Here is a 15,551-nt window from a genome sequence, read left to right as displayed (position 1 = left end):
GAATTATTCTTACATTTTTGTGTAGTTTGTTAGGAAGATCTCAGAGAGGATAGACATCATGTAAAAAGAAGAAAAAAATATATATTCCTGCGGGATACAAGTGCTTATTTTAATTTATTAACGAGTACATATCCTACAGCGTACATTAGCAAACACTTTAAGAAGTTTTACTGAAAAAGATTCCAGATAGGATCGAAATTACACGAACTTAAAAATCTGAGCAGGATACAGGGGGTTAATACTTTTTATTCATATGTGCAATACGTATCCTATACTCTTAATAGATAAAATAAATACTCTTCTATATCAACTTTACACTTACCCACATAATCCTGACTAACGATTTTACCCAAATTCTGAGGCATGAATTCTTCAGTCCTAGATGGTGCTTCATTCCACCATTTGCCATATGTTCTCTGAAAACAATTAATGCTTGCTATTAGTTCGCACTTGACCTAGCTGCTTTACTACTTAGTTTAATTTCTTCTATTAAATTTGGAATACTTTTATAACATATATATATATATATATATATATATATATATATATATATATATATATATATATAAATCGATGTATTAATAAAACAAACTTGACCACTATATTAATAACCCACTTACGCTCACGTGTGCGCAATTGCTATTTTAATATATTTCATGCTTTAGTCCAGCGTTTCTCAATCTTTTGTCCTTTGGGGCACACCAAAGTACGTTTCAAACTTTCGCAACACCGCTGCATGTGATTTTTCCCCCTAGATGCAAAAAAGTAAACACATACAATACATTTTATTATTATTATTATTATTATGGAACGACTATGAGGTACAAATTTCACAAGCAAATTACGTAAGACTCTTGAATAGTAACATATATATATATATATATATATATATATATGGGTGATTCTGAAATTAAGTGGAATTTTGGCATTGGAAAAATCTTAAAATTAAAAATCGGAGAAATAATGTATAATTTATTTTTTTACACACCTAAGGGCTAAACAAATACAATCACTACAGTGGATGAGGTCAAGAAAATATATATTTTTTAAAAAATGGTAATTTATTATTTTGACAAACACGGTGGTTACATTAATATCCACGGAGGTTACAAAACATACTCAGTGAAGATATATTTAAGTGTTATTCACTGGTAAAATGTAAGACAATATAATATTTTGAATTGAATGCTTAATATAGATTTGTGCACACAGCTAAAATTGCAGTAAACGTAAACCGGAATGTTCTATTTTTTCAGAAAAGCTGTTCCAATCCCGCAACAATGTCTTTAGTATCCATAGTGGCTCTATTTGCTTTTGAGGGAAACGCAATTATGAGTTCTGCCTCTGTTCTGTAAAAAAAACTCGACTTTATTCGGAGATGTTAGTAGACATTTTAAGGCCACGTAATGTCTGATGGTGTTTCTGGAGTACATAATTTCAACATAACAAAAGAGTTTGCTGTGTAAGTTCTGTCGATATCCCAAAAAAAATTTGGCATAGTTTTCGTTGTCACTGGCGGATTACACATTTTGATAACACAACTTTTGTTGAGATTTATTTGGTACTGGGTGCAATAGTTAGGTAAAAATACGGAACTTTTAACACGTGACTATAATGAAACTTCTGAACATCGTTAGGTTAGAGTAAGAGTACGAAGATCTGAAAACAAGTTGTAGCAGTTCATAAATGCTGTTACATAAAAGAATATACTTTATGGTTGAAACACACTGAGAAAAAAATTGTAGGTGGGGTACTTAAAAAGATAGGTTACATGCGTAATTCCTGTAGTTTTTGGACTTAACGTACAGCAGACGTATAACTGAAAACGCATGTTTTATAATACTTTATGTGTAAGTGTTCCATCTATACGTACTTTTCGTATGAAACAATGTCGGCGGTCAGGATCTCACATACAAATGGATGTATATAACATATAGCTGACGAAGGTAACAGAAGTATATGCATGTGATATACGGAAAACTGTTAGATGTCAGACATCCTGCAACGGCATGATGTAACATCTAAGGGCAGTGCCTATGCAGCATGCGGATAACGTATGCTCCGTACTTATTTCTATAGTAAGCAAGAGGATACCGTATATTTGTTACCGCTGTCCGGAGAACGGATTTTTCTCTGTGCAGCAGGCACAGAGTTGTATTGTCCCTCATGAAAATGACTGCATTTAGTGTCAGGATTATATTGAAAGCAGCTTAGTCTGCGCATATTTAATATCAATGTGTTTCTTCCCCATGTCACTTGACGGCACTTCCATCTCCTTTGGTAGCTATAACCAAAGGAGATTGCCCCCCTCATTTCAGTTATAATTCGTACACTGTCAACAGATGTAAACACGAAGCGTGAAGAACATTTTTTACACAATGACTGGGGCAACCATAATATAACTCGTGATATCAATATATTTAAGGAATAGATTACATTTTGTTGATAGTTAACATGGAACATTGAAGGATTTTACAATTGATTTCAACATATCTATTGTTATATTCATTATTAACATTATGGAGAATTAATAGTTTACTTGTAGCTACAAATGGCTACTTTATTGGTTGAATAAAAAAAAAGTAAAGTTGACTTGGGCGGAAACCGAACCCAGCACCCTTTGCACGTGAGTCGTAGATGTTCCTCAATCTGACACGCCGTCACTTGACAACTTCATGCGTCGTACGATATATGCGACGAGTCGGAAACTTCAAGACGCTTTTTCTCCGTTATTTTTGGCTGTTGCGCTCTCCCAGTTTGTAATATTAACACTTTAAATATGCACTATCACTTCGCAAAAATGACCCCGAAGCTCATTTACTAAAGTCTGCTTTATCCTTGTTAGTTTTATTTCGTTTTGCAATTTTCTTACGACTTTTCTTTCGGCTGGTTTCTACCCGGTCAAAATTAGGCCCAACAATATCATTCCTTAAGACGTTTCGATTGTTACCACCCTCATCACTGTCAGGAGGAGTTGCCTTTTATTTCGTTTTGCAATTTTCTTACGACTTTTCTTTCGGCTGGTTTCTACCCGGTCAAAATTAGGCCCAACAATATCATTCCTTAAGACGTTTCGATTGTTACCACCCTCATCACTGTCAGGAGGAGTTGCCTTTTCCAGCATTTTATTTACTGCTTCCTTCTTTTCTTCGTTTCTTCTTTTCTTTATGCCTTCTAACTTTTTCACGTATTTTTTTTCCCTGGGCTCTTTTCTCTCGTTTACTCATGTCTGCTATTTTTTAAAATCATTCCGCTTGTAGTTCTGGCTTTGTATTTATCTCTCTCTTTTATTTTGAATTCTTCGTATAATATAGGATCTTCTTTTATTCTTTCTCTTCTTCGTCTTTCTGATTCTCTTTTCAGTTTCCTACTTCCGATACCTTACTTGGCTTTTTCTCTCCATAATTAACGCTTTTATTTGATTCCGTTGTTACTTTTTCACTACCATTCTTTTTTTTTGTGCCATTCTCTCTAAAAAAGAAAAAAGTAAATCAATAATTTTAATAATCCAAGTTTAATCAGCAACAAACCAGTTTTTATTAGCTTGGACTCTACAAAGTGCACATCCTAACACCTAATTTCAAACATTTAGTGCTTTTGTTCAAAGAGCTAAGCAACAACAAATGGTACAGATGTTATATTTCGAAATTTTACTCATGTATCACATTTAATTAAATTTTAATTCAATATTCATCAACTAAATCATATATTATTGAAGACAACATGTAGTTTATATTATAGTAGCATGTTTAGCAAACATATAATGGAATTTTTGGAATTTTCTTCCGGGTAGCTCTAATAGGTAGCATTTCAATAAGAAGCTCATAGTAACTCAAATATATAACTATTTTTTATAATAATATCATGAAATGCTCATTATGGTAACCTCCATGGATCATGTGTAACCTCCATGCTAGATAGAAACCATGGAGGTTACTTCCATGGAGGTTACAAAAGTGCACTTCAGACATCCTGATACTCAGAGCTAGAAGACTATATATGCAATGACTTCGTTTTTAGTAGGAAAACCGCTATTTTAACAATAATCAACTGAAAAAACATTTTCAACATTTTTAATAATAAAATTAGCAAATACATGGAGGTTACAAGATCAAAGAGTACGCACCTATTTTCCACAAGATGTGAAGATTTTTCACGAACACAATACTGCACACACACTTATCAACATATCACTCACAAAATGGCTGCTCTGAGCTTCACTTTCAGATCTAGACTGGACAGTGTTGCTTCCTAGTAGAGTTTCTGGTAATTTTAAACGTACTCCATGGAGGTTACCTCACAACCCAGGGACAATATTTTCCCATTAAATAGGCCATGAGAATGATCTTAAAATTTAATTTCTTGCTAAGTAGTTTCATTATTTACGTCTTACAGTAGTAACTTATGCGGATTTTTCGCGAATTTTCTAGAGAAAACATGTTTTTCTCTTCTGTTAATGTTGAAAAATGCTGGTGGGGACACTCCACGGAGGTTACATTTCACATATTTTTCGCTTTTTTAAAAGCAGAAAAATAAAATAAATGTTAAAGTAAACTCTGGGAACACAAAGTACTAATTATTTTTTTATTTAATAATAACTTTATTACTTTAATATTGCATATCTAGAAGCTGAAAAATCAGAGGGACTGAAAATTCCCCTTAATTTCAGAATCACCCATATATATATATAACTTGTGACTTTTAAGCAGGAATATGAGAAAGAAATATTACATCAGAAATATAAGAAGACATATAACTCAAAGCTAGTGAGATATTTGTCTCTGGCGATTTCTGCAAAGCATATCTATGTGTGGACGAACTCTTGACAGGCACACACTCATGTTTCTTTCCAAAGAAAATAAATGAACAGCGTTAAAAGCAAAGTTTCCAGCTTTAAACTTGGAAGACAAGTGTGAAATGAAGTCAATTGGCAATATTTTTTTTTTTTTATTTTCTTCTAGAGACAATTTTTCTGCGGAAAATCTTAGAAGACATTATAAATCTCGCGACATAACGGTTGAGAAACGCTGCTTTAGTCAGTTTTATTTTATTAATGCATGTTAAACATTTGCAAAGGTATAATAAACAAAATTGCCGAATATCAAGCTATTAATACTATAAAAAACAAATTTAGTTCTTAATGGTATTCCGTCTTTTGGGAAATTAGTTTTACGAAGTTCCATAAGCTACCAGCTATATGGTGCATTTCCTGTACAGTGACTTCCGGTTTGTATTCAAAGTGTGTATTGTTGGCGGGTTATAATATTAAATGAGGAAACCAGGAAGATCAAAAAAGATATATGAACACTTTAATACAAATTAATTCTTCACAAGATCTGTTTTCAACTTTTGCACCTGATTTTCCGTCCTATTGGTTGTCTTTGCTAAAAAGAGAATAAACGAACATTCAAAAAATCTGGCACTACCACTGAAAGCCAACTGATAACTTGCTTTCTGAACAATTATTAAAAGGACAAATAAAATACCTATTTCATTGACTGCGACTGTAAGAGTATTCTTATACTGTTTCGAATAGTTACTTTGTTGCCTTGTTCATCAGGTTAAGTCAATGATATGAAGATCAATCACTTTATAAACACATTTTGTACTTTTGGTGCAAAGGTTCAAGATTCCAATAAGACTTGATAATCTGCTTGTTTAAATATTAAAACAATTATAACCAGTTCCCGGTTATATGTACTCTTACGTCCCTGGATATACAAGGCAATTGAAGAAAAAATCGACCTTAATAAATTTTTATGCTCTAGATAGAAAAAAAAGGGACTTTCTTTATGCTGCTGAATGTTGATGAGAAACTAATTTAATTTCCTTCAACAGAACAAAGCATTCTTTCATTTCAATTCTATTTTCATAGCACCAGATGTGACCAAGACACACAGTCATATATATATATATATATATGTAAGTCTGTAAGTGCACATTGTTCGTTATCAACGTAGTTTCTCAGGGTGGCTAAAGTGTTGTTCTTTCAACAGAGAAAATTCCAAAGAGTTGACAGTAGTTTGTTCAAACACTCAATATGAGCAAACGCAATTGTACATATAAAATATATAGAAAGTATGTTCTAAGTAAAATATTTAGTTCCAGCAACATTAATTCTCTTATCGGAGCATTATGATTCGTGAGAGAATTGCAGATTTCAATTTCTCAATCATGTAAATAATTACTAACTAAATGACAATGTTCAAAAACTCACTAAGTATTTATAAATACCATACATATACTTTGGGACATGAATATAGTTTTTTTTTTTTTTTTTTTTTTTTTTTTTATTATTATTAGGAATTCTAAAAACTCTGTTCACGCCTCTAAACCTTTCCCTACTAGTCTTTGAGACACGTAGTAAAGATATATGATCCCTTCTGGTTGAAAACCAATGTTGCCTCAATTCTTTATCTTCTTTCCTTTTTCCTAATTGAAATTTTTGTTGTTGTTGTTGTTGTTAACTGAAAATAAGAAGGAAAGCTCTTTCCTTATTTCCGTCGAGCTTTAACTACACAAGTGGATCCAAGGTACGACAACACTGAGAACAGTGACAGCTTACATGCTCGCGAGAACTAACCGAGGGTTGGGGGTGTGAAAAGGATAGCAGTGGTTGGGGAAAAAAGTCCTTTAATCCTGTCCCGGTCTTTATAAGAGTGCTTTAGTTCAAATAAACTGTGATTAGCAATAGTGTGGACTGTGGACTGGTGTATGTCTGTCTTGGTCACACCTGGTGCTATGAAAATAGAATTGAAATAAAAAGACTTCTTTGTTCTGTTGGTTACGATGATTGAAAGAAATTGGTTTCTCGTAAATTGATGTGGGATTTGCCCCAAAAGTCTTTATTTCGAAAAAACTGATTAGATTACCTCGTCCAATTACATAGATAATGAAGATCATGAAACCGTTTACAGCAACTTGATCTAACAAGCCGTTCTGGAGATGCGGTAAGTAGTGATAAAATTTCCAATATTGCTTAAAATTATGGAATTCTGAGAACCTGTTCTAATTACATCTACTAAAAAGTATTATTATAATGTCATAAAAGCACAGTGAATCAAAAAGTGTTTTAAAAAGTTCCTACAAATACACTATTTTAAGCAATATTTCAAATTTAACAATTTTTTTTTTCTCATATATATCCGGAATGGTTTGAACGGCGTTATGTCTATTGAAAACTATCTCAATAACTGAATGTGATACTTTTTATGAAATGAAGTCCTCCGAAAAAAAGTCATGTTTTCAATTTCTTGTCACTTTGTTTCAACTTTTTTGAAATACGTCATATGTTGACCGTAGTATTCGTTACTAATGTACTTCGGACATGCGATATCCCGTTCGTGTTACTTGCGCAAATAATGCTGTAAAACCCATCAAACTTTGATTGTTCTTCTTCGATGTTTGTTATAGTATAGCGTTCTTAGTTTGCAAACACTCCATAATTGTAAGTTTTCGTTTTACATGTAGATTTGAAATATATAATAACCTAACGTAGTGCCATTAAAAAAAAAAAAAAAATCTTTACGTTGGTTTGGCAATATTGTTAATCTGGTAGAACTGAAGAGTATTTTAAACATTGTCCCTCTGCCGATATTTGCACGGTACGGAAGTTTGAGAGTTTTGTAATTACTATTTTCTTAGTTTATGTCTATAACAGTCCTCTCCGCTGGTCTAGTAGCTAGCACGTGTGCCTTTGGTGAACGCAGCCATGGTTCGATTCCCGGTGCGAGAGCACAAGTAATTTAATTTTACAATCATTCACTTTCGATTAATCATTCAACTCCTTTAGCCTACAGGTATAGCAGAGAGACGTTAAAAAAAAAAAAAATCACCCTTTCAACATGCGGTAATGATTTATGAAACATGTCAATACTGTTTGTATTTTGTTCATGTTGAAATACATATTATTGAAATATGTCTACTTTTCGCAAAAAGAGGACTCACCTTACGTATCCGTTGACTAATATATTATCATATTGTTTCAAAAGATAACTTCCTCCTTCCTTGGTGTCGCAGAAAAAAATGCAACTAAGAAGATTCTTCAGTGTGTAATACATATAGCACCGGAAGTTTTTATTACACCGACGAAGGAGGGAACAAGCCTTTGAAACAGCATGCTAATAATTTAGTTAATGAATGCGTAAGATGAGTCTTGCGTTTGTGAATAGGTATGCATCCTAATATACGACAAGAACATTTCTATTTCAAATGTGCCCCTTCTGGCGCTGCTGTCGGTGTGTGTTTCCCGGTACTTCCCTCGAAAGAGGTGGAACAAGTTGCTGTGGCCGAGATCATTCAATAGTTGAAAAAAATGAAATGAAATCTTTAAGTTTTACGTCCTACGGTTATGCCGGTTAGGCTAAAGGAAACGGTGAAGATGAGAAATGAGTGAAATGGTGGAATGAAAAAAGTGCGAGGAAACGGGAGAACCCCGAGGAAACCCACGAGCACGCTATTTGTCAACCACAAAGTCCACACGGCGCGAGCTGGGATCGAACCAGGGACCCCAAGCACCGGAGGTGAACGCTCTATCACTGAGCCACCGCGCCCCCCTTCAACAGTTGGATGAGAACAGGATTACCACAATGAATTATTTCACAGACTTCGTTGTGCACTGTCTTGTTAGCCATTCTAAGTAGCCTACGATCTTCACTCGTCACGACCAAACGACTGAATAACAAATTGACAACACAGCCGAAGTTATTTTTGTCTTCCTCCCCCCCCCCAAAAAAAAGTATCCTCGATAAGAGGACGGTGAAAGTGGGGCCGAAGTATGTTTCACATATTTTCCGAGGGCACACTTTAAATAGAAAAGCTCTAGGCAAGTCTGATACTGACTAAAATTGCATTTATAAAAAATATCCGGAATATATTTTTACTTTGAATATTTTGGTAAAAGGTTACTACCATTCTCAGGGTGTATCTTTTCAGAAGACATAATACATAACGCTATACATAATACATTAACGCTTCCTACCTACAAAAACTTATGCACTTCCAGTAGTATTGTTCTAACGAAATTCTTGAACATTTCTATCTCATTCCTATTAACTTACCTATATCCTGCAACTCTGGCGATTAATAATTAATGAAATATTTTAACCTAAAATCTCAACTGTTACACTTATGTTTAATATTCCCCTTTACTAACAAACATAGACGGACAAAGAAAAATGACAAAATTTAAAAGTGTCTTGAAACCTTTACACCTTCTGACCCACAAATTTAAAGCTTCTTCCTTAACTCTTAAGTCTCACCATTACCTTCAATCCGAAGAAAAAACGGATGCTTAATGTTTCAACGAACTTCCTCTTGCACCTCTACAACTCCTATATCATGTGTATGAACCTGTATCTCGTAATGCTGGCGGATTAATAATTGATGAACACTGATTTGAAGTAAAATTAAAACGACCTCTGAACAAGTATCACTAAAAGATTTTGTGTGTACCAGTTTCGCCATCTATCTATACCTCTTGGAATCATCAGACACAGTACTTGTAGCAGAAAATGAAAGCTTTTACATTCCGGGGTTATGTCGACTAAGCTAAAGGAGACAATGATGATTAGGAATGAATGAAATGGTGGAATGAAGAAAGTGGGAGGAAACAGAACCCCGAGAAAATCCACGCACACGGTGTTTGTCCATCACAAAGCTAACTTGGCGCGAGCTGGGATCGAACCAAGGACCCATGCACCAAAGGTGAATGCTCTACCACTAAGCCACCGCGGTAGCAGAGGAAGTAGCTACTTTGATTACACCAAGAGGTATAGATAGTTGACGAAACTAGTTCACGAAAATTATTTTAGTAGAACGTTGTTTTGTTCAGAGGTGGTTTTAATTCTATCTTAAGATACTAAGGCAAAGATATGATGAACCAGATAGTTACTAATTTGAAACCCGATGGCAGAAGTTTTTTTGTCTTTGTGCAATAAGCTTATGTAAGTCAAAAATCTTCTACAGGAATTTCGCAAAAAAATTCTGCCGAAGCAACACTTGTGATTGTTAAAAATACGCTTTACGCAACGTAAAAAACAGTTCGAACTATATTTATGTGAGTCATCCGTGCATTTAAGACATTTACACATAGCAGGCATGTTTTTACACTTTTCTGTTGGCTATTTTTTTTTCCTCTGACAATTTTTCTGCACAGGTGCGGCAAATTTTTTGCGATCACATCGCAGATCACGGCATGTTCGACTATGGGGGTTTGAAGTATCATTTGTTATACTTGTGTTACCATAAAATCCTTGGTACATTCTGAGCGACAAGTTTTCTATCCTTAAATCTTGGGTGTCATTATTATTTTCAGTACGTGGAGAACGATTGCTTAAATTCTATTCCTTTAAAAAACAACTTTTACGGTACAACTATTTTTGAGTGCTTTTGGCAAGTACAAATTTAGTCAATATTTAATATGCACAATAACAATTCATTTACCGAAGCCTGATATTGCTAAGCTTTCTTCGTTGGAATCTTTTCCTTGTTCCTTAATTTTTATTTTATGTTGTGTTTTCCTAATTTAATTGATTATAAAACACTTTACTTATTTTATTAAAAAAATGCTGTACCGGTATTAGTACGTTGATAAATGATTGATAGCTAAAACAGGAAATGAATGGTCCCTTAAGCTATCAATAAATTGACGGACACTCTTTATCGTGCACAGATATAAATCAAATACATTTGACTGTAAGAACGAAAAACTAAACTAGGAATGCAATGGATATACCCGATTGCAATGAAATGAGCTGAGCGAGCTTAAACTATGTAATCAGGAAGCGTTTTTCGGTGATTATTCCTCGATGGTACATCGGATTTTTGATTTCGACCTATGTTGTCACTCAGCACGACATACTCTATCAGCGTGCTAAGTTTGGTTGAGATCGGCCAAACGGTCTAGGAGGAAGCGTTTTTTGGTGATTATTCCTCGATGGTACATCGGATTTTTGATTTCGACCTATGTTGTCACTCAGCACGACATACTCTATCAGCGTGCTAAGTTTGGTTGAGATCGGCCAAACGGTCTAGGAGGAGTTCGCGGACAACCAAACGGCTAACCCGAGTATAAGAGCTTCGCTTCGCTCAGCTCAATAATCTCAGTAGTATTCAGGGTTGACTGGTTTAAACCAGCTGTTTTTTTTTTTTTTTTTACGAAAAAACTGGTTTAAACAAAAATAAATAAATAAATAAAATTAAAAAAAAAATGTAAAATGCTTTAAGTCGTGTGAACATCATTCTGACGTTTCCACATATCAAACCATCTGCATTAGTTTTATCTGCTTTTCACCTCTTAATCAAGGCGTCCCATGTTCCAACTCTCGGTCGAACCACAATTCTTCTTTTAAGTGTAAACTAGGGATGGTCACAAAGTCCCTGTTCCGGCTCCAGATCTGGATCCAAAAGCCCCCCAAAGACCGTAAAGGAGGCACAAACTTCACCTTCAAAACATTGCAGAGAGGACCCCGCGCTTGAGCCCTCCCCGCACAGACCAGCTTGTGCTCCCAGAAAAAAAAAAATTTCATCCACCAGTGTGTGTTTAGCCAAATGAGTTTGCCAGTTAACCAGTTTGTTCAGCCAAATGAGACAAGCAGAAGCCGCCTGCCTGTCGCTTCCATTATTTCATCTAGCACACTGTTCACAGCCTGCCAGCAGCTCGGGTTTAGCGTAGGGATGGCCACAAAGTTTCGACGGAACCGGTTTTTGGAGATCCAGTTTTCAGAACCGGACCCGTTCAGAACTGAAAAACGGTTCCACCAGGAACCGGTTACGGCCATCCCTAGTGTAAACCAAGTAGCGGTTCGGATGTCACTTTAAACGAAAGTCTTCCCCTTGATAACCTCGGTACTGATGATGATACGCTGATCTTAAAATTTTACATGCAAACCAATAACGGGATTTTCCCGTTATTGGTGTGCATTTAAATAACATGATTTTCCCGATGGCTAAGGAGGGAGTTTCTCGATTTACATATATATAATTCTGTATAATGATTTCACTTATGCAACTGTTTATCTTCTTGTCCTTCTGAAATGACACCTGACAATTATATTAACAGGTATGTTAAGATCAGTAGAATATTTTTACCAGGAATCCTTCTTGAGTGAGTCTGCACACTCATCGCATTTGGGGCCAATTAGTCCCGGTTTCGAGTCCAAATAAAGGACAGTTTCTCTCGGATGTAAGCCGAGAAGCGCTTTGGATTCCGCCTTATGTGACCCCTTCCAGCATAACTTCGTTGTTGCATAACAACACTAAGGCGAAACAAACATACTTCTGTCCATATGTAATATAAACACATAGAGCAAATTATTTAAACCAAAAAGTTTTTTCTTGCGAATCTTGGTAGTATTATTTTCAAACAATAATTTAACTACATAAAATCTTCGCTTAGAATCAAACACATTATCAAATTGCAGGATTCACACTTAAACTGTATTAACGAAAAACTAACACTAATCTGGCCACTAAGAAATAAATTATTAAGTTAAATTACAAAAGAAATCCAGATATATATAAATCACTCTATCTGTGAGACACTCTCTTTTAAAGAGTGCAACTAACATTTTTTTTTTTTTTTTTTTTTTTTTTAAAGAATTTTCTACCCAACAGAGCAATCTGGCTCTTTTGCTTCGGTTTCCACGGTTTGTACCGTCTCTATCTTGTGGTTAGTATGATAGTCAACCTTTAATATTTTCTGACCTTCGTACTTATATTGAAAAAAAATATCAGTGTTTTCTTACTTTTACCTATATTTTGTATTTTCAAAAAACCTAATGGCCTGTTCTCTACTCAAAGTCTATCCGTACTTTATCATCATCCTATCAAAACTGCAAATATTTTTATCAAATGTTAACAATAGAAAACTAGCGTGAAACAACCTTACTTTTCGGCTGCAAGGTTAAAGATTATGTTATTTTTAATCTAAGGATTTACAAAATTTATTGCCTGAAGCTACCTGGTCGTGATACACCCCATGTATTCTACGATATAGAGGACCAGACTCACGAAAGATGGAGAAAAACTGGTCTCTGTTGTAGTGTTGTAAATAGAAAAAAAACCGTTCGTTTTTTTTCAGAAATGTACGTTTTTTTTAGAAAAAAAAAACATTGCCTCTCGTTTTTTTTCTAAATTTCGTTTTTTTTCAAATAGTCATTTCTAATGCATCTTACGTCTATTTAAGTATTAAATATTTTTATGTAGGTATAATCACCGTAAAATGCAACATAAATTAAACGATAGATACTGATACGCTACAAATATTTTACAATTTACATGAATACCATACCTATTAACAATTCGGGTTTCAGCAGTTTTCATCAATATCAACTAAGAAATAAAAGTAGAAATGAAATTTTGTTTTTTCGTGAAAGCAGGTCTTTAATAAGTACGAAAATAATGTCACGAACAGTATAAAATTCATATAACTTGTCTAAAGATAAAAACTAATACTAATTTGCCTAATAGTATTTTTCTAAATGTCATATATAAATAATTTGTCGACTAGATATATATGATATGCAGAGCCGGCTCTACCATATATGCAAAACGTGCATTTGCATGGAGTGGCAAGTTTGGATGGTCCGGCAAAATCTGTCATAAGTATATTATTTAAATTAAATATTTCTTGTTGGAAACAGACTTTATGATGATGGTAGTTACATTTACTAAGCTGACCCTCTATTTGAATACTACATTCATAAATTATGTTTAGGATACATTAGTTTAAGGCCACATGGACAATGCTAAAGCAAATAGTCGAATAAATCCGAGCACAAATTGCTTGATTGTTGCCAAATGCAAGAATTCAATTCTCGAATAGTAGTGAATATCTGTTCCATTTAGTAAGTTATCACAGCTTTGATATGACAACTAGTCTTGTTTTTGTCAGAAACAAGTTCCTTATCATTGAAGATAGAAACAAGTTTTTTAGAAAATGTTAACAGATATAGAAGAGAAATCAAGAAATAAAGATAAAAGAACTAGTTGCACTGGAATTGCAAACTGATACATTGAGATTGAAGCTCGATAGTGAATTCTATAAAAAGGATTACCATCTATCCTCTGCAGGTGTGTTTGCTTTATCTTTCATTAACGCAATAGATTAATATTTAAAAAACACACACACACAACGGGATTGCATTTTTAGTGAGTATTTAACCCTTATCCGGGCAACCGGGGCCTCCCAGGCCCAGTAGCTTCATTTTTCTAAAATTTCTCAATAACCATACATATTTAGAAGACATAAAATACTGAATTCTTCTATCTTTCGTCGAAGTTAAAATCATGAACATATCGAGTTGGTAAAGCTTTTTTTTTTTTTTTTTTTAATTTGAAAATCTTTTCCTGACGTAACCGGGCAACCGGCGCCTAGGAGGCCCCGTATAACTTTAGTGAAATTCCTGTCAAATATTAGATCAAATTGTCACATAATTATATATTGAACACGTGACTATTGTAACCTTTAGTCGGAACAGTATGCGGCAACAGACATTGAATTTCGAGTGTTCTGCACTTAAAATATATACTGGGCCTGACAGGCCCCGGTTGCCCGTTTACGTTACAAAAATGTCTGGACCGGATTTGTTATTCTGCTTGGTCGGCTTACAAAAGCGTGACACGAAGTTTCGCTACTTGACAAAAATATATACCGGTACATTCTAGACTAGTCTGAACAGTAAGTGACAATAGGCATTGATTTTGTGTATTCTGCACTTAAAATATATACTGGGCCTCACAGGCCCCGGTTGCCCGTTTACGTTACAAAAATGTCTTGCCCGGATAAGGGTTAAGCCTTTCTGAGTGCAACTGCACTTACCCTCACCTTTGTTGTTCATGCTGGAGTAGCATACTTAAAATCATGACTTTTAAGATTTGTTCTTTCTGGAGAAAGGGGGAGGCGGCAAATTATGCCATTGCATGGGGCGACAAATTGACTAGGACCGGCCCTGATGATATGTATATAAAAGACACGAATATAGGATGACTCAAATTGAAGCAATGCAGGATGTTTCAAAATTAATATTAGGGGTTTGAAACTTTGTAGTATCTATTACAATTAACTTACAATTATAAATATTATATAAAATGAAAGAGCAACTCAAACAGTTTTGTACGCACGCATGCACATGATTTGTTTCTTCTGTCTGCCGTTAGAAACAGCAAGCAGCAAAGATGTAAACTGGAGAGCAGAAAGTTTTTTGTGTTTTAATAAAGACTGAATCTGTACAGTGCAACGGTCTGTGTGAAGAATATTAAGGAGACGCTTGCAACTACATCCTTATCGTTTGCAGTTGCTACAGGTCTAAAGTCTACAGACTACGGTTTACATGCCAATTTCGCAAGTGAAATATTGCTGCATAACAATGAAGATTTTCTGGATCGTGTCGTCTTCAGTGGTAAATCGACATTTCACCTAAGAGCTAATGTGAACACTCATAATGTTTGTATTTGGCCGTCAGCAAATCCTCAGGAGATGGTACACTTGAAACGAGACTCTCCTAAATTGAATGTGTTTTGTGCCATATGGCGGAAAGTTTATGGGCCTT

The 15,551-nt window shown here is 34.7% G+C and overlaps 1 protein-coding gene across 1 annotated transcript in view; it reads right to left on the bottom strand.

Moving 5' to 3' along the window:
* Fbxl4 (F box and leucine-rich-repeat gene 4) overlaps window positions 1-15,551 on the bottom strand; it is a 70,668-nt gene that overhangs the window by 49,267 nt on the left and 5,850 nt on the right. Inside the window, exon 2 of the mRNA XM_081740976.1 lies at window positions 323-416. Coding sequence (XP_081597102.1) covers window positions 323-416 — 94 coding nt within the window. The remainder of the gene's footprint in view (window positions 1-322; window positions 417-15,551) is intronic.

The sequence above is a fragment of the Thermobia domestica genome, chromosome 15 (assembly GCF_964235325.1).
Source record: "Thermobia domestica chromosome 15, izTheDome1.hap1.1, whole genome shotgun sequence".
NCBI lineage: Eukaryota > Metazoa > Arthropoda > Insecta > Zygentoma > Lepismatidae > Thermobia > Thermobia domestica.
The sequence above is the reverse complement of the archived record's forward strand: the minus strand, read 5'-3'. Positions and strand labels throughout refer to the sequence as shown.